Source organism: Capricornis sumatraensis, chromosome 4 (assembly GCF_032405125.1).
Source record: "Capricornis sumatraensis isolate serow.1 chromosome 4, serow.2, whole genome shotgun sequence".
Classification (NCBI taxonomy): Eukaryota; Metazoa; Chordata; class Mammalia; order Artiodactyla; family Bovidae; genus Capricornis; species Capricornis sumatraensis.
In genome coordinates, this window is record NC_091072.1 from 78516821 (window position 1) to 78539953 (window position 23133).

The 23133-nt window shown below is 41.8% G+C and overlaps 1 protein-coding gene across 1 annotated transcript in view; it reads left to right on the forward strand.

The window, feature by feature from the left end:
• The window catches only part of SLC38A1 (solute carrier family 38 member 1), a 52452-nt gene that overhangs the window by 14524 nt on the left and 14795 nt on the right, over positions 1-23133 (forward strand). The window contains exons 4-5 of the mRNA XM_068970824.1: positions 21565-21638; positions 23029-23121. Coding sequence (XP_068826925.1) covers positions 21565-21638; positions 23029-23121 — 167 coding nt within the window. The remainder of the gene's footprint in view (positions 1-21564; positions 21639-23028; positions 23122-23133) is intronic.

A 23133-nucleotide genomic window follows, 5' to 3' on the forward strand; every position in this document is an offset into this window, starting at 1 on the left:
CTGAGACCTTCATATCTGAAAAATATTTTTATTCTGCCTTCATCATTGATTGCCTAGATATAAACTCTATCTAGTTTGGCTAGATATAAACTCTCTATTGGCAGTCATTTTCCTTCATAATTTGGAAAGCATTGCTTCATTCCTTCCTAGTTTTTTTTCTGTTATGAAGTCAAAATGCTTCTGATTCCAGATCTTTTATATATAGCCAGGGTTTTTGTTTTTATTTTGTCTCTCCTGGAAACTTGACAGATCTCTTTGTTCCTAACGTTCTGCAGTTTCACAGTGATGTGTCTTGCTATGCATCTCTTTTCATCCATTGTCTCAGGCAACTGGTACAGCTTTTCTTTTAGAAATTTATGGTCTTCAGTTCTGGAACATCTTCTTACATTGTTGTCTTGATGAATTTCTTCCTGCTCTTTCTCTTTTTCTCTCTTTCTAAAACTGTTACCAAGATTTTAGACTTTCTGAACTAGCCCTCTAACTTTTTATTCTTTTCTTTATTTAATTTGTATACTTTGTCACTGTACTTTCTGGGATATGCCATCAAGTTTTTCTCCAACTCTTTACTGAATGTTTTATTTCTTCTTTTTTATTTACAGGAGGTTTTAAACATTCTTTGAATGTTCCCTTTTTTATATTATTTTCTTTCTGTTTTATGATTTCATTGTTTTCCCTGAGGATTCTAGTGATCATTTTTCTCTATTATGGAAAATTTCAAACACCAAGTACAGAATCTAAAAGCTCCTCTTATTCCCTTTATCTCATGACCTTGCTTGTTTAGTCAGCCCCTTTCCCAGGTTGTCTTGAAGCAAATCCAAGCCATCATTTCATTCAAAAATATTTCAGTGTATTTCACTAATATATGGCTGTAAAACATAACCATAATATGTCATACCCAAAAAATTAACCACAGTTCCTTAATATCATCAAATATTGAAACAATATTTAAATTGCTCTGATTATCTCATTTTTAAAAAACAATTGGATTGTTCACATCAATACTCAAATAAGGTCCATATAGCACAAGTGTTTGGTATGTGGTTTTAAGTCTCTTAGTCTGTAGGCCCCCCATTCTCTTCTGTTCTCTTCTGTGCAATTTATTTGTTGAAGAAACTAGGGCATTGGTCCTAGAGAGTTTCTATAATCTGAGTTCTGCTGATTGTACTCTTGTGATGCAAGCTGACTTTTCTGTTTTGGACTCTTTCATTTTAGAATCTTTCCTTAGATGTCAGGTTGTCCCTCTCTGTCTGCTGTATTCAAGAATTGCTAGGGGGTGGGGGGAGAACGAGGCTAATTGAGATCTGGTATACATGAGTGGAGCTTGTTGGAAATAGCTTAACTAAAGATGCTGTCAGTAGCCCTTTTCTTGGGGAACCAGCCATGTCAGTTTCTCCTTGGCTGTTCACATCACTCAGTGATCTTCCTGTAAGGCCTGGGCATTGCTGCCATCTTTCTGGGGACCAAGTAGAGGGAAATGGCTTGGGGGAGTATATCTGTGCATGTGTGCGCCCAATCCTGGTTTTCATTGCAGTACCCCTCTCCCACAAGTTGTACTGGGTCTCTCACTTGGAGACTTACAGTTTATACGTTTCAGAGAATATATTTATGTATCTTTTGCCTATGGGAGAGGAGCAGTCAGCTCAATTTACAGAGTAGATACCTGGTCTGAGGAATCTAGCTATTTCTTGAAGTTTGACAGATCCTGTTTATTTTAGCTCATCGTGTCCATTGTTGCCCACTTCCAGTAATGCCCCCAGGCCCTTTTGGGAATTCTCTGGTGTAAACTGGTTTGGCTTTCTCCACTGCAAATTTAAGTTTCAGATCTGTCTGCTTTCCAGCTTCTGAAACTTTGTAATTGTCTCTTTTTCTCATATTCTTACTATCCTAGGAGTTTTGTGCCTTAAAAAAGAAAAATCCCTTTACAGGTTTATTGGAGCAGGGGAAGCAGGGGTAAATTTCAGTGTTCCATCAACCATTCCCAAAATGTTGTTGATTTTTAGTTACACTGGTTCAGGGATAAGCCTCGTCTTATGACTCTTCAGTTTCTGATTGAGGCGAAGACTTAGATAAAGGTGATTTTTATAGTTGTAGGAAGATCTCCTCTGGATAAAACCTTCATAGGTTGTTTGGTTCTTTGTAAGATCCATGAATAGCCAGCACCACACACCAAATCTTCAGGGTAAAGCTCATGAAGGTAGTTGTAAGAGACCCAAACTTACAAGTTTTTCACGGAAGGCAGAACTTTCCTACCTCAGAACAAGGGTTCACTCTGTGTTGTAAACCAGCTGCTCCCACAGCTGCTCAAAGCCAAGAAGCAGTTGGCAGGATGAAGATAATTCATGTGGTACAGGGCCCTGTTCCAGACTCTTATTGGCCAACACCGAGAAGGAGTCGAAGCCTGCCCAGTCTTCTTTAGAAAAGCAGCTGGGAAGGCTCCTCTGTGTCTCACTGAGGCTGGGTGCTGGACTCTTCACTGGGGTCATCTGGAAACTTGCTGGGGTGATTGCTTTTCCTTGGATGAGATTGGGGCTTATTTGGGGGACCTGACTATAATGGCTATCATTCATGTTTAAAGCACATCTGATTCAGTTAGATTCAGTGAATTCTGCCCTATTATAAGAATACTGTGAGGATTTGTGTTATCCAAAGCCTTTCTGAGGCTTTATATTGGCATCTTAAGAAACAGGAAATATGGTCATGGGGAATCTCTGCTTACAGTTCTTCTGAATGTATATGTTCTTTGTTAAAAAAATAATAATAATAATGGGGCTGTTCCCTGAAGCAGCAATTTGGCGATGTGCTGAGTGTTAGATGCTCAGTCGTATCCAGCTTTTTGCAACTCCGTGGACTGTAGCCTCTGTCTGTGGAATTCTCCTGGCAAGAATACTGGAGTCATTGCCATTCCCTTCTCCAGGGAATCTTCCCTACTCAGGGATTGAACCCAGAACTCCCACATTGCAGGCAGAATCTTTACCATCTGAGCCACCAAGGAGCCCGTGAAAGTAAGGGTGAGATGCTCCTATCGAATCAAGTTTTCCTAAGAGTGGGGTCCAAGGGAAAGGCAGTGGATACTGAAGAAATCTCTCTGCACTGTATCCTCCTCCTCTCTTGCTAATCTCTTTGCACAGCTTCCCCATAACTTCATTATAGCAAAAGTTGGATTAAAAGTAAATATTAGCATGGAAGAATGATGGCTTTTGTTTTGTTTGTTATTTCACATTACCATCTCCCAAAACAGGAAAGTTGCATTTTCTGAAGATTTCTATTAAAGGCCTACATTTTATAGAAAATTAATCTCTGAACAGCATGTCATCTCACTGTGCCAGGTGAATGAGAGGTTAATTATACTATATAGAAGCTGATAAAGTAATAAATGCTTTATATTTTTCCTTAACTTCTTAGCATGTATTATTATTTTAATCATGTAACCTTTAAGTTTAAAACCATGAAAAAGAAGAATGTAATTCATGATATTCCTAGGAGCTCAAAGAGATATCACAGTTTATTGTAAACACTGAGTTTGTAAACTATCTGTTCAAAATGATCATTGTGAAATAACATTATAATCTGTGTGGAATAATAGTTTAAATTTTATTTTGGCTGATTATTACTCCTGCCTGTTTTTGGTGTTTTCCATTTTCTGTCTCACTTAGGTAGTGGTGATGAGAATAAAAAGGATAATGTCTAAAAGCACACTTTGAAAAATGACATGCAAGAAAACATGTATTAATTAGTAACGACCCCATCAAGCTCCTTTAAGAAACTAATGAGTGTGAATATAGACAGGCAGGGGAGATAGAGAGAGGGAGATGGCGAGATAACCAGGAGTGCCTGGTACATAGTAACACTATGTCCTAAGCATTTGCTAAAGTATTAACTAGGTAGCTACTAAATAGCAGGTAACATTTGTTGAACGGGAACTATATATGCCATATTATCTCATCTAATCCCCATAGCAACACTATGAAGCAAACATTACCCCCATTTTAATGATGAAGTAACTGATGTTTAATTACACCTTAGACAGTAGGGGAGCCAGAGTTGCATTCAGGATCTCTTGACTCTAGAACCTGAGTGACCTAAAACACTCTGCTGCCTTTTAGTGATGCCTTCAGAAGCCAAACTTACATTATTAATGTACTTCTTGAGACAAATCTTATTCTTATCAATGGGTATTTGCAAGTTAATCCCTTAACTCTTCAAAATCACCTTGTAAAATCAGTCAGTACTCTTGAACCACTTTACTGCTGTTCCACCAAGAACCATCACCCACCTTTTTTGTAATGAAAATAGATCAGGAATACCAAGGATACCAAATTGTGTGTCAGGGGTGGTCAAGTTCCTGGTCGCAGCAAGTATAATACATGCCTCATGTGTTCAGTCACCTAGTCATATCTGACTCTACAGTCCACCTCATGGACTGTAGGCTGCCAGGCTCCTCTGTCCATGGGATTTCCCAGGCAAGGTATTCTTGCCTGGGAGTGGGTTACCATTTCCTCCTCCTGGGGATTTTCCCAGTCCTAAGCTGGGTCTCCTGCGGCTCTGCACTGGATTCTTTACCACTTGCGCCACCTGGGACACCCTAGACAAGCCTCCAGTATGTGGTAAAACCAGTAGGCTTTGTGAACTGCCTCATATTTGTCTTTCCCTGTGCTTGCCTTTGCCTCATGCGCTAGTTAAGATTGCTCACTGCCCTTGACCCTGATTCCTTCCAGGACTTTAACTAAATTTTTTGTAATTAAGAATTGAAAACCAAGAAATAGCAAAGTCAAATAACATCAAGTTCATTATTAGGGAATTGGTTAAATAACCATACTAGTTCCATGAAATGGAATATTAGACTACTATTTAAAAGAGTGAAATAGACTTATATGTCCTGGTATGGAAAAATTTTCCAGGGATGTTATTATGTAGAAGCAAACTGAATATTCGGTGGAAGTAAGCATGGGGATAGATTGTGTATATGTACGTTTATTACCTAGACTTTGTGGGGAAGGTTCACAAGAAAACTGTTGACAGTGGCTACTTCAGGAGTGTGACACAGGGCCTGGGGGTGGAATGGGAGTGGAAAATTTACACTCTTTAAAGTATCTTTTTCACCATATGCTTTAGGGGAAGAAACTAGCTAAGAAAATTGTTTTTTAAAGAACTTAAAACCACTGCAATGAGACTTTTTCTCTTACCTACAGAAAACTTGAGAAAAAAATAATTCAGTGTGGTTATTTAGACGACAAGAGCTAGAATGAGCCATCAGTACAGTGCCACCTGCTCCAATCTGCATTTTCCCCTCATCTCCCTGCAGACTGCCTCTGCATCAGCCACAGAGGCCACCAGGACTGTGCACATCACGTTGGCCTTTCCACTACCCAGTGGGGGCCATCCCACTCTCATACCATCCCTGTGCTTCTGAATCTTGACATTCCTATAAGACCCAGGCCAGATGCCATCTCCAAAAAGGTTTCTCTGATCCTCCAAGATACAGGGAAGGATCTCCCTTTCTTCTTTTTTTGGTGTAGCCATTATAGCAAATGGCACTTCCATTATTTAGGGCTTCCCAAATGACGCAGTGGTAAAGAATCTGCCTGCCAGTGTCAGAGACACAAAGAATATGGGTTCAATCCCTGGGTTGGGAAGATCCCCTGGAGTAGAAAATGGCAGCTCACTCCGGTATTCTTGCTTAGAAAATGGACAGAGGAGCCTGGTGGGCTACCGTCCATGGGATCACCCGAGTTGGACATGACTTAGTAACTCAGCACAGCACACATGCTTCCATTATTTAGGCATATATATTCTATTTCCTGTTGAGCACTGATCCCTACACAGGCAGGATTAATGTCTAATTCTTCCTTATCTCTCCTCTCCACCATGAAATCCAAAACAGTGCTTGCCTATAGCTGATCTCAATAAAGTTTTCCTGAAATGAATGAATGACTATGTAAGAATTAGCTTAGTCTTACAAAGGCTTTAGGGCAAACAGTGTCCCTTACAATTTTGCAAACTTATCAGAAGGAAAAAAATCAGCTATGAGATTTCGTTCACCCTCCAATTTTAAGTAGGCTATGGAGATGTAATGAAAATTATAGAAGGTTAGCCAGGGTCTCACCACCCTTTGGTTACTTTCCTGGGAATGCCTCCTTCATTTGAAAAATCAAAATAGAGACTGTTAAGAAATACTGTATGAGGTTAGCACTGCATCGCTAAAAGGGCATTTGTTGCTAAATTGCTATTTGCAGAAAGGACAGTAATTTTCATTGTCAGTTTATAGCAATTACCTTCACTTTGTGGTGGATTGTTTGTTTCAATTATAGGTAAAGTCCCTCTCTTAATATTTACCTTTGTAGATGGTTATCATTATCCTACCACCAAAAAGATGCAACACAGTATTGCTTATAATCACAGTGTTTGCAAACAAATCAGTAAATAGCCATTCAGTAAAGATAAATCTAAAAAATGAAGAATGCTATAAGCCAAGATCAGACTATCAGATGCCTTCTCTAGTGTTTTACAGTTCAGCCTGCATAAGGGGTAGGCAGAAATGGAATTAGAACAACAGACTCATCAACACATTGCCCTCAGTCCTGTTCATATGTTATGGTTGTTTGATCATTACTGTTGTATCACAAATATGGGCTTCTTGTTCTACTAGGAGATTTACTGTCTTAAACAACTACCTCAGCGTAGCTCTCTGGAGTCTCTCAATCTTTTTCTGCAAATTTTACCAAATTGGAGTGAGATTGCAGTGTACCTTTGCAAATATTCTGCATGATCTTGAACTCCCATTGCTTTATTACTTCAGATATATTCCTAAAAGTTTGAATCATACCCACCAAAGATGATAATTTTCTTTTAGCCATAACAAAGATGGTCTGTGTGATTATTTGTCAAGTCATTCCTGGTAAATGTTGAGTTGTCTTTTCTGGGGGCTCTGAAGCAGGCAGTTCTTTGCCTCCTAAGGAAAGACCAAATTGGATGTTGTGATATCAAAACAAGCACAATAAAGAGGAAGTCAGTAGGAAATGCTGCTCTTCTGATGATCCTAGGAGGTCCCTGGGTAGAGGCTCACTCATCTTCCATCTTGTCAGTCACTTACTTGTTTTCAAAATTCTTTGAGTTATGGTCTCCGTTCCTTAGAAATGATTTGAAGGGAAAATTGTTGTCCTTCAGCTGGCAGCAAATATCATTGGCCTCAGTCTCTTGTTTGGGAATAATGATACTGGAAGGGGAGCAGTGGCACATTCAGCCTTGCCAGCATTTGAAATACATGTAGAAAGGACAGCGGCAGTGCCCTTGAACTCTATTGAAATTCACTGGATGAAGAAGCTTTTCAGAAATGGGGAAATAGGAAAGGGGTTAGTGTTGTGCTAAAAATGGGTGCCTATTTTGTAAACAGAAGGAGTTGGCAAGTGTAAGAGATAGGTCCCACCCACTGTTTTTAAAAATTGAGTGGTTATGCTTAGTTGATGAATCATCTGAGATGAGTCTGATAAGGGCTGCCAAGAAGTCGATTCTCTTGGCCCCAGAGATACAGGAGTGGTGTGTGTGTGCGTGTGCATGTATGCATAAACGTGCAGCATGTACACTGAGTCTTCACTCAGATCTTCCTATGCTGAGTTGCATCCAGTGCCCTGGTGCTACCCAAGGGCAACAGTGTGGCCCCATTTTGGAGCCCTGTGTTTTTCTTAGTCTGCATGAAGCAGCTTAACTAAACTGCCTGAGGTTTTAACAGTACTATTCATGGCCGTGATGCATACAATGCCTTTAATGTTTACTCTTCTGGGTTACAGTAAGACCGATGTGTCGCACAGTAGGTCCAAGTAGTCCAGAAATTTGGATTTTCCAGATTTGCTTGAACTCACAGAGTCGCAGGTAGTTCAGTAGATTGGAAAACTGCCCTGGTGTGGGCCAGTTAGTCTGGCTTTGTTCCATGGCTCCAGGCTTCACCTTTGGTCAGGCACACTGTATCAGTGATCTACATCTGTACCAGGGTCAGCAAACTATAGTCTACAGACAAAAGCCACCTGCAGCCTCTATTTGTATGGCTTGCAAGACGAGAATGGCTTAATTTTTTTTTAAGGGTTAAAAAATGAAGATACTTAAAAAGTATGCATTGTTTCATGGAGTCTTTATAACAATTCTATTTCTCGTCCCATTTTACAAATAAAGAAGCTAAGATTTACAGAGGCTAAGTAACTTGCCCAGGATGACACCAGTTGGGAGTGGGAGGGGAGACGGGAGGACAATGATGATGTATTCCTCTTAACTCACCTTAAGTGTATGGGTTGTTACCTTGGAAAAAGAAAAAGTGTGAATTGAGCCTGTATCCCACTATTCATACTGGAATGGAAGTCCACACAGTCCAAGCATAGCAGGTTCCTTTACCTAATGGTTATATGGAATTCTTTCATCACTCAGGGGTCGCATCTTTAGAGTATAATAAAGGCAGCATCATTTTGAAAGGTAAGGATCTAAGTTTGAGGAGAAGGGAAGCCAGTGATCCTTGTGGAATGGAAGGAGAGGAAGGAAGCCATTTCTCAAGTTAAAAATGGAGCGCTCACAAAACCCACAGCCTTCTATCAACAACTATAGGCAAAAAACAGGAAGTGGTGGTACATGGCTTTCTTTCTTGCTGATACAGCTTCCTCATTTAAACTCAGACCTCCTCCTAACTTTCTTAGCTTCTCAAAAGCATCAACTAAACTGATAAACACTATTTCTATCTGCGTATCTCTTTTTAAAACTTCTCTCTATATAGGATTATATTAGATATTATTTGATTTGATCACCAGTGATATACATTTCTTGCCTTAGACGAAACAAAGTACCTAATCAACAGTGTTCTTTTGTCAGATAGAGTTTATCAGTTTAGTTGATGCTTTTGAGAAGCTAAGAAAGTTAGGAGGAGGTCTGAGTTTAAATGAGGAAGTTGTATCAGTAAGAAAGAAAGCCATGTGCCACCACTTCCCATTGTTTTTGCCTATAGTTGTAACTAGTCCATTCTGAAGGAGATAAGCCCTGGGATTTCTTTGGAAGGAATGATGCCACCTCATACGAAGAGTTGACTCACTGGAAAAGAGTGATGCTGGGAGGGATTGGGGGCAGGAGGAGAAGGGGACGACAGAGGATGAGATGGCTGGATGGCATCACTGACTCGATGGACGTGAGTCTGAGTAAACTCCAGGAGTTGGTGATGGACAGGGAGGCCCAGCGTGCTGTGATTCATGGGGTCACAAAGAGTCAGACACGACTGAGCGACTGAACTGAATCCACAGTGAGGCTAGTTTAAGAGAACCTTTGCACCACAGAATTTAGATTTGCCTACAAGAAAAGTAATGGAATTGTACAAATAATTGATCCTCACCTGTTCCCTGCCCACCCTTTAAAAACCATCCCTTTAATTCTCTTGTTCACTTTGCAAATATTACAAATAATCACATGCTACCAGATCCTAGTGTGCTGGTCTTCTGATCCTCAGAATGTTGAAATTTAATCAGGGTGTAGTGACTAAGAAGTCCATTTTGGGACTGAATAACTAGATGTTTCTGCTCTTTTCCATAAGTATTTCATGAGTTCCTTAAATTAAATGGGAATTATATTAATAAGCTTTGGGCTTAAACAGATGTACACCCCCCAAAAAAGGGTTTGGAATAATGATACTGGCATTTGAAAGATTCTTTATATTTTTTATTTTAATACTATTATTGTAAAAGTAAGATAATCATTAAGGCCATTTTGAAAATGTATAAAATATAAAAAAATCACTCAGAGTCTGTTAAAACAAGCTCAATTATTAATGCTTGGATACATTTTAATCTAAGTTTTTTTTGTCTTCTGCTAGGGTCTTGCTTTTGACACTGGTATTCTTCTGTGGACATTTGACTTTGGCAGACAGTAAAGCATGGTGGATAAAGACTCTGGAGTTCGACTACCAGAGTTTGAGGGCTATGATGCTGGCTTTGTGACCTTGGATAAAATATTCAACCTCTCTGAACTTTAGTTTCCTTGTCTGTAAAATAGGTAGTAATAGTACTATTCATAAGTAAAATACTGTTAAAAGTGTTTAGTGTGGGCCTCACAGAGTGAATATTTAAATTTACTGTTCTGTTCAGTTCAGTTGCTCAGTCGTATCTGACTCTTTGTGACCCCATGGACTGCAGCACACCAGGCCTCCCTGTCCATCACCAACTCCCAGAGCTTGCTCAAACTCATGTCCATCGAGTTGGTAATGCCATCCAACCATCTCATCCTCTGCGTTCCCCTTCTCCTCTTGCCTTCAATCTTTCCCAGCATCAGGGTCTTATTGTTAATATAAATTTATTGTTAGCAGTGATCAGCAAAGTGCTTAATTATGCTGAATTCTCATTGAAGTAAATGAAAGCTCTAGGAGGTGCATTTGTTATGTAAAAAATAATTTTGAATTTTTCAAAATATTTTAAATTTTCTCATGAATTAGAGCAGCTTGTCCCTCTCTCCTAATTTTCAGGCGTGTGTTCTTCCATTTAAGTTCTCATCAAAAAAAAACATCTTCTGTGTGCCCTTTCCTCTCCACTTAAGCCTCTCCACTGCCATCACTACCCAGACCAGAAACTATACTACACCACCCACTCTGCACGTACCCTCCAGACACCCTGCTCCAGACCACAGCCTCCTCAACTTCCCTCCAGGGACTTCCCTTTGGATACTCCCAACTGTGCCTTGTATGTCATTTAAGACCTCTGTGCTTCTTTCTCTGTCCAGCTTAGATGTCACAGCCCTTCACTTAAACTCCTCGCTTCCCCATGCCTGAAATTCCCTTCCTCCACTGGTGCTGTATCACACTAGCCTGGAAAAGCCCTGAACCTGAGCTCCCTGACCACACAGATGAATGACATTTCAAATTCACCTCATTGGGCTCTCTAGCCCTTCCTTCATCCCCAGCAGGCACTCTGCTCTCTTCAGCAGTATTTTAAAATATGGATGTGAGAGTTGGACTGTAAAGAAAGCTGAGCACAGAAGAACTGATGCTTTTGAACTGTGGTGTTGGAGAAGACTCTTAAGAGTCCCTTGGACTGCAAGGAGATCCAACCAGTCCATCCTAAAGGAGATCAGTCCTGGGTGTTCATTGGAGGGACTGATGTTGAAGCTGAAAGTCCAATACTTAGGCCACCTGATCTGGAGAGCTGACTCATTTGAAAAGACCCTGATGTTGGGAAAGATTGAGGGCAGGAGGAGAAGGGGACCACAGAGGATGAGATGGTTGGATGGCATCACCGACACAATGGACGTGAGTTTGGATGGACTCCAGGAGTTGGTGATGGACAGGGAGGCCTGGCGTGGTGCGGTTCATGGGATCACAAAGAGTAGGACACGACTGAGCGACTGAGCGGAATCCACTTCATAGAGATATTTCTTATATGAAGAGTTGAGGGTGGAGTGAAAGAGTGGGGAGAGTCAGTGGAGATGAGAGGTGAATGAGAAAATGGGGAAGGTGGAGACAGCCTGGAAATGTGGAAGAAAGTTGGGAGGTAGAAGAGAGCTTGGGAGAGGCCAGCATCACAGGGAAGCACTGGAGAAAGATGACTGGCCAGGAAACAGAGCTTTTCCTACACTTTGTTCAGTTCCCTTGTCCTGGGGCTTTACATTTTCTTGCAAATATTCTGCCTTAATCAGCATCTCTGTCTATGAGTTTGAGAGTGAGGGGCTACAGTTTGGTGGAACACGATGTTAGATAAAAGCAGGATGAGTAATAAAGACCACTTTCTCTCCAGCGAAGTTTTCACATGGACTATTCTAATGATGAGGATGGCAAAACTTTAATATTTTTTAAGGAAATAATTCATTTATTCATCAAATATTTATTGGTACATTTTATGTGCCAGACACTCTCCCAGGCACTGGGGATTTCAAAGGATATAGAAACAGAGATACCTGCATGATAAAATAACGTTAGAATGTCAGAATATTTTTCAATTCAAGAAAGCTTTTGTGGGCACCAAGTCACAAAGCACTGGTGCTCTGGCTCTATCTCAGGTGCCAGCACGCACGCGCAGAGCCCCACAGCTCAGAGACACGTGCAGGCAGAGCAGAAAGGCGTCCGCGGCCGCCTGAGGCCTTAGTGTAGGGATGCTAGTAAGATCATTCTTTCCTGAGTGACTTGGTCTGAGAGAAAAACACCAGCTTGTTGTTCGGTTCTTAGGCAGGGGCTCTCCAGATCTCACAGGAAGCTGGTGTTCTTTTCTGTTGAGGAAAGAAGAGGAGCTACAGTAATGATTCACCTAGTAACTGCTTACTTTCACAGCCTCCCTTGTGATAAGAAAGAGCTGTTCAATCCTCCCTTCTAGGTCTTCTTCCTTGATCTTGACGTTCTCCCAGCCTCTGCCTTCTCAGATGAACAGCCGCTACTGGTGTAGAATGCGGTTAGTAAATTCTTCCTCTTGGACACCCTCCCAGGAGGGTGCCCTGGCCCTGAGTTCCCAGAGGAACACTTCGGGCCAGTGCAGACCCGACTCTGCGTGGCTCTGAGCCTCGGGCCGCCGGAACTCTTGCCGAGATGCCTGTGCCCACCCCTGGTTGCCCCTGTGTTCCCTTTTCTTCTCAAAGCAGAAGTGAAAAGAGACAGGAAATTACCAGAAACCTAGCTTTTTCCTAAGAACTTGCAGAAAGGGCAGTGCCCTAAGGTTGGGAGTGCAGGCGGAGGACGGGTCAGCTGAAAATAGGCCCCAGATCCACTTTCCTAGGACCAGCTCAGCTCCTTGTTTGGGCTGAATTGACTATAAAAAGGAAGATAATAACTGCGCTCTTAAGGTTTGGGTTGGAGGACTAGGCCTAGGAATTCACAGGGTTCCAAGTGTCAGGGTCTCTCAAACAACCTCAGGCCTAGCCCTTGGCTCCAGTCACAGCACTCTGCCAGCCAAGATCTTTACTTGGAAAATCCAGCTTGGCCCCCCATCCCTGACCCCCACACCCACACCCACACCCACCCCTCGCAGTTAGGTGCAGACTCTATTGCTCCTTGCTGAGCTGGCTTGTGGATTGTACTTCAGAGGTATAAAAGTAGTTGATATAATAAGTTACCAGCCTGAAATGCCATCACCTGGCAAGAAATAAAACAGGCATCTCTGGACATTATTTTTTAAAAAGGTTTTATACTCTCATCCAGGTTTAGATAGAAGAGGGGAGATTAATTTAATTTAATTTAGTTAATTAAAAGGGGCCCTGTGGTCAACTTCAGGGCCCCTTTGGAAGAAAGGACATGGCAGTTGGGGAGGGGTGTGAAGTTAAAAATAATTTAAAATATATTTATCCTAGTGAAGTAAGTCATGCCCTAATACCCTTAGGAAGTCAACCAAAGGAAACAGACAGGACTCACTTTCACGCTGAGAGTCGGTCAGGGCCCCACAGGAATGGCATTGGTTCAGCTGTAAATGCTTCCCTTCAGCCCAGTCTCACCTGGACAGCGGTGGGGTCCGTGTTCCGGGTAATCACACTGAGCATGCAGACAGGGTGGCAGGTGATGTGGTGGCGCTGGTCCAGAGGTTGTGAGAAATAAACACTGAGGTGGACGTGCCAGGGGACCAGAGCTCGTAGCTTTGCATCGTGGCTACTCTAGGTGCAGTCCATGGACCAGCAGCATCAGCTTACCTGGGAGCTTGGGAAAAATACAGAACCTGACGTCCCATCCCAGTCCTGCTGACTGAGAGTCTTCAGTTTAACAAGAACCTAAGGAGATTCAGATAGACTCGAAGCTTGAGAATAACTGCTTTAAACTCTGGCAAGGGAGAGGACAGGGAGAGTCATGCTGGGAGGATTGGTTAAGTGTTCTCTCTTTTTTGAGAGAAGTGGGGCCTGGATGAGTTGAAAGCCCTCACCTGCGTGGCAGCCTTGAACACCGCCATCTGAGCTATTTCTGGATCCACAGCGGTGATGGCTGCTTCATCTTCACCTCTTTCAAGGGCTCTGACGCTCGGTTAGAGGATGTCGTATGATTTCTTGTTATATAGCTGGGCTGTTAAAAAGATAGTTTCATCTGCCTTACAGTGTTGTGAGGTTGGGTTTTATTCTTTTTTCTTTTTTTTTTTTGAAGGTATAACTTATAAAATTCCTAATTTAAATTAAAGGATGTAGAATTGGATGAATTTACCCAAATACAGTTGTGAAATCACTACAGCCATGGTATAGAACATTTCAATCATCTTAAGTGTTGGTTCCGTTTATTGTCACAGCTTTCTATTTCATTAGCATAAAATACTTTTAAAAATGAAAAATTTTTAAAATTAGCCATATAATATTTGTATATATTATAGAAGAACAAAGAATCACAGTCCTATAAATATGTTTCAAACAATGACAGATAAATGTTTTTAAAGTAGATGTTTAGGTGTTCATTGTTTAATGTATGAGACAAAATTTTCTTGGAGCAAATAGAGGAAAAATGTCTCTGAATATATTGCCAGAGGACTGAAAATTGACAAATTCCATCCCAGGTTTCAAAAGTGGTAAAAAGTAGAGCCCAAACATCATTCCAGAGCAAATTACTAAATAGCTTATTTCTGTGCAGTTACTGCAGAAAATATTGCTCCATGGGCCAAATAAGTATGTCCTAAATAGTCATGCTAAACTAATTTATCTTTTGAAGAATGAGCTGGTAACACAGGGAATACTTCTCAATACTCTGTAATGACTTAACAAGGAAAAGAATCTTAAAGAGTAGATGTATGTATATGTATAACTGATTCACTTTGCTGTACAGTGGAAATACATAGCATTGTAAATCAATTATACTCCAATAAAAATTTTAAGAAGAGTGAAGTGGCAGGTCACAGGACTGGCTTAAGCAGAGTGTACCATGGTTTTTATAAGATATTTGGCAGAATCTCACATGACTTAAAAATGAGATTGTAACCTTTGTAAAGTCACTTATTCTTAGGTAAGCATCTGCTGTGTGCTGTGTGTGATATTATAAGTATAGGTAAATAGGACAGGCCATGAGTGCATGCTTAGTCACTCACTCGGGTCTGACTCTTAGTGACCCCATGGATTGTGGTCTGTCACACTTCTCTGTCCATGGAATTCTCCAGGCAAGAATACTGGAGCGGATAGCCATTCCTTTCGCCAGAGGATCTTCCCAACCCAGGGGTTGAACCCATGTCTCCAGCATTGCAGGTGAATTCTTTACCATCTGAGCCACCAGGGAAGCCCTAGGACAGGCCATGGCTGTGGATTAAACCATCGTGGCCTGCCCTACAGTCCAGTGGCAGAGACACATATTAAAGCAATCAAACAGATTCCTCTGGCTGCTGGATCCAGGAAAGTCAAGAAAAAGGAGACAGAGAGATTATCACAGCTGCCCAGAAATTAAAGATGACAGTGGCTCGGATTTGAGTAGTGGATGTGGGGATAGGAAAAAAAAAGAAGTGTATGGATTGGGGTTATATTTTGGAGACAGAAATAAGACACTTGCCTGACACGAGGGACGAGAGAGTGGATGAGAAGTCAGGGATGATGTCTGCTTGGAGCAGTTGTGTGGACAAGGGGCCACTTTCCAGACGGTCTTGTTCCATTCAGAGTTAGAACCACACTCAGGATGAAGCTCGAGTCTTCTTGGGTGAAGAATTGGATGAAGGCAAACTCAAGATAGGAAGCTGGATGAGGTAATTGATACATAAGTAAAAAGGCTCAACAATTTAAAAAATATCAGGACACTGGAAAGATAAAAGGTAATGAAAATAAGTACAGACCCTTATACTTTACTTTTCAAAAAGTGCACAGGATGGAACTAGGAAGACTGGCCTAACAGCAGTTCCTACCAGAAACTCCATAAAAATGAAAACCAAAATAGGTCGCCTTAAAAGAAGCAGGGTGTAAAACACAAATTAATCATCTTATTGTGCTTTGCACTTTTTGGACCAAAACTAATGTGAGACCATCATGCACACAGCCATTAAAAAGGATGGATGAACAGCTGAAAGTACTAGAGATGTTCAAGTCAACGAGCACCGTCTTAAAATGAGCACTGTAAAATGAGCACCGTCAGATGGACTTTGAGGTGGAAGAGGGGATAGATTTCAAGTAGATTCAAGTAGGTCCGGAGGGTAAAATAAGGACTCAGGATGAAAATAGCAGCACTGCTTTCAGCTCAGCCTCAGTTCCAGTGCACAGCACTTTCCAGAATCAGGATGGGTGGTACTTGTGTCTCCTGATAGGAGACCTGGCAGACCTATAAGCCTTTGTGTTGGCACAGAGCAGAGAGGCTTCTCATCCTGGCTGAAAAGCTGGGCAGGGTAGTCTCTCAAGGTCTCTCCTGAGTCCAGGAGTCTAGAATTCTGTTTCCTAACCAGGGTTTCAGAAAAACATCTCTTTCTGTTTTATCGACTATGCCAAAGCCTTTGACTGTGTGGATCACAATAAACTGTGGAAAATTCTGAAGGAGATGGGAATACCAGACCACCTGACCTGCCTCTTGAGAAATCTGTATTCAGGTCAGGAAGCAACAGTTAAAACTGGACATGGAACAACAGACTGGTTCCAAATAGGAAAAGGAGTACAGCAAGGCTGTATATTGTCACCCTGCTTGTTTAACTTATATGCAGAATACATCATGAGAAACGCTGGATTGGAGGAAGCACAAGCTGGAATCAAGATTGCCGGGAGAAATATCAATAACCTCAAATATGCAAATGACACCACCCTTATGGCAGAAAGTGAAGAGGAACAAAAAGCCTCTTGATGAAAGTGAAAGAGGAGAGTGAAAAAGTTGGCCTAAAGCTCAACGTTCAGAGAACAAAGATCATGGCATCTGGTCCCATCACTTCATGGGAAATAGATGCGGAAACAGTGGAAGCAGTGTCAGACTTTATTTTTCTAGGCTCCAAAATCACTGCAGATGGTGATTGCAGCCATGAAATTAAAAGATGCTTACTCCTTGGAAGGAAACTTATGACCAACCTAGACAGCACATTCAAAAGCAGAGACATTATTTTGCCAACAAAGGTCTGTCTTGTCAAGGCTATGATTTTTCCAGTGGTCATGTATGGATGTGAGAGTTGGACTGTGAAGAAAGCTGAGCACTGAAGAATTGATGGTTTTGAACTGTGGTGTTGGAGAAGACTCTTGAGAGTTCCTTGGACTGCAAGGAGGTCCAACCAGTCTATCCTAAAGGAGATCAGTCCTGAGTGTTCATTGGAAGGACTGATGCTAAAGCTGAAACTCCAATACTTTGGCCACCTGATGCGAAGAGCTGACTCATTGGAAAAGACCCTGATGCTGGGAGGGATTGAGGGCAGGAGGAGAAGGGGACGACAGAGGATGAGATGGCTGGATGGCATCACTGACTCGATGGACATAAGTCTTGAGTGAACTCCCAGTGTTGGTGATGGACAGGGAAGCCTGGCGTGCTGCGATTCATGGGGTCGCAAAGAGTCAGACACGACTGAGCGACTGAACTGAACTGAAAGGGTCGGACACGATTGAGCAACTGAACTGAACTGAACCAGCCTCTTGGTTCTCAGGTGACACAGAATCTAGTGGAGTGTCCCTGCACCATGTTTACAAAATATCACTGATGCATCAAGGTTCTCAAAATTCCTGACCACATTCCTCACAAGACTGACCCCCGCCTCCACTGCTTCCCCAGGACCTGTGTCCAGTCATGCTCTAGATCCCCTCCTCTTCAAGGCTGAACATCAGTCTGGACTGTTCATACCTTGACAACTGTCTGGTGCTGAGATTTGCTTCCCATTGAAACAGGCCTTTTTCAGTGAGCAGCTTTTGCCCCAGCCATATGAAAACTTTTGGTCAGTGGTTAGCAATGTGAAAGGTTTCCCAGGTGGAGCAATGGTAAAGAATCCACCTGCCAGTGCAGGAGATGCAAAGGAACGCAGGTTCAATCCCTGGGTCGGAAAGATTCCATGGAGTAGGAAATGGCAACCCACTCCAGTATTCTTGCCTGGAAAATTCCATGGACAGAGGAGCCTTGTGGACTTTAGTCCACAGGGTCTCAAATAGTTGAACACGACTGAGCGACTGAGCACGCACACACGTAGCAGCATGAAAGCTTATATGACACCCAGATGAGATGAAAACATGAATCACTTCTGTTGCTCTTAGTTCAGGGATACCAGCTTATGTTTCTCCTCCAGGAAACCAAGCTATATGTCCAGATGTTTACTTGGATAAATGTCGTGTCCGACTCTTTGCGACCCCATGAACCGTAGCATATCAGGCTTCTCCGTCCATGGGATTTTCCAGCAAGAGTACTGGAGTGACTTGCCATTTCCTTCTCCGGGGGATCTTCCCAACCCAGGGATTGAACCCAGGTCTCCCGCACTATAGGCAGACGCTTTACTCTCTGAGCCACCAGGGAAGCCCAAATAAGGGCACAGTTATGCTCAAAATAAATGTTCAAATAAGTCATTTTTGTATCTCAAGTCATTCTTCCTGGTCTTTCTTTTAGACGTCAACTCCCACTGGAGCCTCTTAAACTATTCTGGAATCTGTGATAACTGATAACTGATAACCTTATCACTTCTTCTAAGAATCTAAATAGGGAGGTGAATTTTTCTAAATTTTAATCCCATTAGTGCTAGATTCTGTTACAGGCTAAAGCAGTCTTAAGAGTTTTAATATATACAGAAGTTGCCTCTTAGTGACAACTTAGAAAAAAACTTTTTGCTTTATATTAGTTTTCAGTCTTGGAAGGGAAGGTGTATAGGTTTGAAGGCATGGAGGAAAGGGTCTTCAGGGATTGGCTATCAGACTTACTATGCGGTCATTTGGTTGGGGGTGTGGCCTGATGGCTCTCAGACATGGAAGCAAGGGGCTTGTCATCACTGTGGGATGACCTCAGTTTGCCAGTGTTAAGTGTGGGGAAGAAGATAGCTGAGTTTCCTGCTAAAATCTTCCCTGATCAACCCTTTTCTCCCACTTGGAAAAGAAAAGGAAGTGATATGCATGCGTGCATGCTGAGTCACTTCAGTGGTGTCGACTCTTTATGACCCTGTGGACTGTAGCCCTCCAGGCTGCTCTGTCCATGGGTTTCCCAGGCAAGAGTACTAGAGTGGGTTGCCATTTCCTTCTCCAGGGGATCTTCCCGACCCAGGGATCGAACCCAAGACTCTTGCATCTCCTACACTGGTAGACGGGTTCTTTACCACTGGGGCCACCAGGGGAAGCCCTGATACAAGTGCATCATCTCCAAAGAAAGTCCACCCAAAAGAAAGGCAAAGTGGCTTCTGGTATGAGAACTCCACATGGTCCTAGCTGGGGGAACAGATGTTTCCTTAGAATCTTTCTTTTGCTACTGAATACCCAGTTCTTCTGGCTGAGGGCCTTTGGTTAACCGTTAGGTCAGTCAGTCAGTTCAGTCACTCAGTCGTGTCCAACTCTTTGCGACCCCATGAATCGCAGCACTCCAGGCCTCCCTGTCCATCACCAACTCCCGGAGTTCACTCAGACTCATGTCCATCGAGTTAGTGATGCCATCCAGCCATCTCATCCTCTGTCGAACCCTTCTCCTCCTGCCCCCAATCCCTCCCAGCATCAGAGTCTTTTCCAATGAGTCAACTCTTCACATGAGGTGGCCAAAGTACTGGAGTTTCAGCTTTAGCATCATTCCTTCCAAAGAAATCCCAGGGTTGATCTCCTTCAGAATGGACTGGTTGGATCTCCTTGCAGTCCAAGGGACTCTCAAGCATCTTCTCCAACACCACAGATAAACATTAGTAGTTATCCCTCCTGCCAGGTATGTATTTTGAGAGGTCATACTCTTTACTCCATAGCTCGGGGCCAGTGGTAATATGCACTCTTCTCCCCAGCTCAGTTCCAAGAGAGTCACTTGAGCAGAGGACAAAGTCACTCCAGAAGAGCACATGGCTAATCCTCAAGTTCCGCCCACTCAGCCTCCAGTTGGGAAGCCCAAGCTCTCTGTGCCACACAGAAATAAATGCCCTGTGGCCTGGCCTAGGCACATGCAGAAATTGCCATTTAGGGTTCAGTGTCACCGTGAGTGAACTCGGAGTGAAACTCAAGGTCTGCTTCCTCAACATAAATATTATCTTACAAGATGAAAGAGAAGTCATAGCACAGTTGTGTTCTGTGTCTTACTCTGTGGCGTATCAAGTCATGTTCCACTGCTTATCTCAGAACTGCTCCATTGCTTAATAAATGCTTGCTCTCAGCTTTTCATGTCCCTCAACCAGAATAAGTAATAAGGGACTTACCCTCTTATTCACCCTCTTACTCTGAGATCTGAGTCAATACATATCCAGATGCACTTCCTTACAGTCATACCTAAATTCCCCTTTGTTAGCTGGTCAGTTGTACCTTCACCCAAAGGGTTAGGTTTTCTGATCTTTCCCCCAGTTTTTGTTTTACGTCTGGTGAGCCCTGTCACTCTTACGTGTCCTGGCCAGTCTCCGGCCCTTCATCTCCTCCGCCCTTGACTGTCTTTGCTGCCCCATTTATCTCCCCATGGTTGAAACAGGCGAAACAAAATGCTGCAAGACAGGGGAAAGCTAAGAAGCTGTCTTTCTGCCTGGGGCAAGGGAAGGCACCTGAGGAGGTGGCATCTCAGCAGGGGTTCAGCAGGTGTGTGGGATGTGGGGAGGTCGGGGAAGAGGCCCTTGCAGAGAGAACTGCACAAGGTGCCAAGCACTGCCCAGCAGAACTTGCCAGAAAAATAATTGCCATAATTACTCAGACATGGAATCAATTACACTAAAGCGTTGTTTCCAGGACATTTTTCCCAACATCAGGAAGTGAATGGTTTCATTTAGAAGACTGGAATTTTGTTCTTGTTAATAAATAAGCTTTATTTTCAATTTTTAGGTCTGTTTTAACCAAATGATTCTGAAATCTGTATCATCTCCCACATCATTTTTAACTGTGCTTTTTTCTTGAGGAAGGTTCGGCTGTGAGCCAGATGTACTAAAACAAAACCATGAGTTCACCATTCAACCGTCTTTTCATCACAGCTGATTGTCAGAATTTTCCCATCCATTAAAGGAGGTTCTTTTAAGAGACACTGGGAGCAAAAAAAAAAAAAAAAAGAATGAATTATCTCAGTGGTTTATTTATTCAGAAATAGCCATAGAGCAAATAGATGGAAAGAACCCTAGACACCATTTGCCTTTATATTATAGGCAAGGAATCTAGGAATGGGAGACCTCAGGCAAGGTGCCCAAAGTCACGTCGCTGACCTAAAGGTCACTTCATGCCTTCCTCTCCCAGCCCCCACCCCTCCCTTCTCACACTTCCTCACTTAGATGTCACAGAAAGTGTACCATAGACCACAAAAGCTTTCTTTCACAATGTTGTTTTAAAAGTCATCTCAATTGAAATGATCCCAGAGTGCCACTTATATTTAAGCTTAGAATTTCGTAAAAGATTTGAATTCTTGGAGTTACAGTCCAATGAGCAGTTCTTTACTTGCTAGAACATTTTTATTGAAGATGTTAATGAGGGTGTGACTAATAGGTTCCAGTATTTGGATTCTATCAGTGAATAGTGTTAACCTACGAATCAGCCTTGGCCTTTCCACAGTTTACGGTAGAGTCTTTATAGTTATCACAAGACTTATTTTCTTTGCTTTAGGGTACTTTTGACTTCAGTAACACTGCTGTCTATATATTCAATCAACCTGCTGTTGATCTGTTCAAAGGAAACAGGTAAGCTGTTTGTAAAGCCAAAGTGATAAATTCTCACAGTGACATTATGAACAAATGATACTCTCCCTGTTCAACAACTTGTATATTAAAGAAAAACAGTACTTTGACCTGTTGTCGCTGGAAGACCTATAGTGGTATTTACTTAGAGTAGATACAGGAACATATAAATGAACTTGTTATGAATACTAAGCAAATAACATTGCAATTTAAAGAGAACCCTCAAATATACTTGCTTTTCTAGTTTAAGATGACTTCATTTTAAAGGCCTTGGTTTTTCCTCAAGTGTTTATAAATTCAGACCAAGGATCCCATGCTTTTATATTATAGGCTCCAAGGTTTTAAAAGTAAACAGAGCTTTCATTCTCTTTTGTGCATATTCCAAGGAGAAAATGTGACTCCCGAGCAATGTGGGCGTCAGTGTGCTGTGAAAAGACTTTAAGTTCTCTGGGCAGTGTAATACCTGAAGTGTTTATTTTCTATTCCTGGGACACTGGATTATGTTTGTAATACTTTGACTTTTACGTTAGCTAAAACCACATTGGCCAACCATTACTGTATATAGATGACTCCATTTAACTGGAACATTTTGTAATAAACTGTGGATCTAACCATTGTCTAGTTCAAACATCAGTCTTATGAAAGAATAAACGAAAGTTTAATTATAGTCGAACCCAATTTCTTTCTGTGAACCTTTTGAAAAATGTGAGCTGAACTGTTACAGAAACATAAACCCATTTTTTTAATGAATGGTTTAGCATTTGTTGAGATGAGCCAGTTGAAGACTTTAGAATTTTACTACAGCCTAATTATTCTCTCGAAAGAGTTATCTGCTGCTGTCTTTTGTGAGTGTCAAATCTCTGAAATAAAGATCAAAATTCTAATGTTGTGGTTATTACATGTTTTTATGTTATTATATTTAGAACCCACAAGGCATTGTTAGAATATTATTATTCCTTGTTAACCTCATCAGTTCAAAAGGAACCTTTCTTCCCATCAGGGTTTTTATTTTTAAATCAAATTTTTATTTTAATGATATACACCAGGCCTGAAAATAAAATTAGAATGGGAATTCCCCCCAGTAAAGTAGGGAGATTTTTGAGATAATTAAAATGAAAATAAGGCTTATGACCTAATCACTTACTTGTAATGCTTTTGTAGCCAACCTGAAAAAAAAATGGTGGTCATGTCTGACATTTTTAAAAGTTAACAAGTTATTTTTGTTTTGTAGTGAGAATCCCTTAATCCTTGCAAAGCCAAGAAGACTATGTATATGATTTTTGATAAAGACCCAGTAACTTGGGGAATAGTCAATAGAATGGTGAAATCTTGGCTATTTTTAATGTAGGGAACTCATCATTTTTTCTGTTCTCAACTATGGTTTTTTAAACAGGCTGCATGGTTTATGAAAAGCTGGGAGAACAGGTCTTTGGCACCACAGGGAAACTCGTCATCTTTGGAGCCACCTCCCTACAGAACACTGGAGGTAAAAAGATTG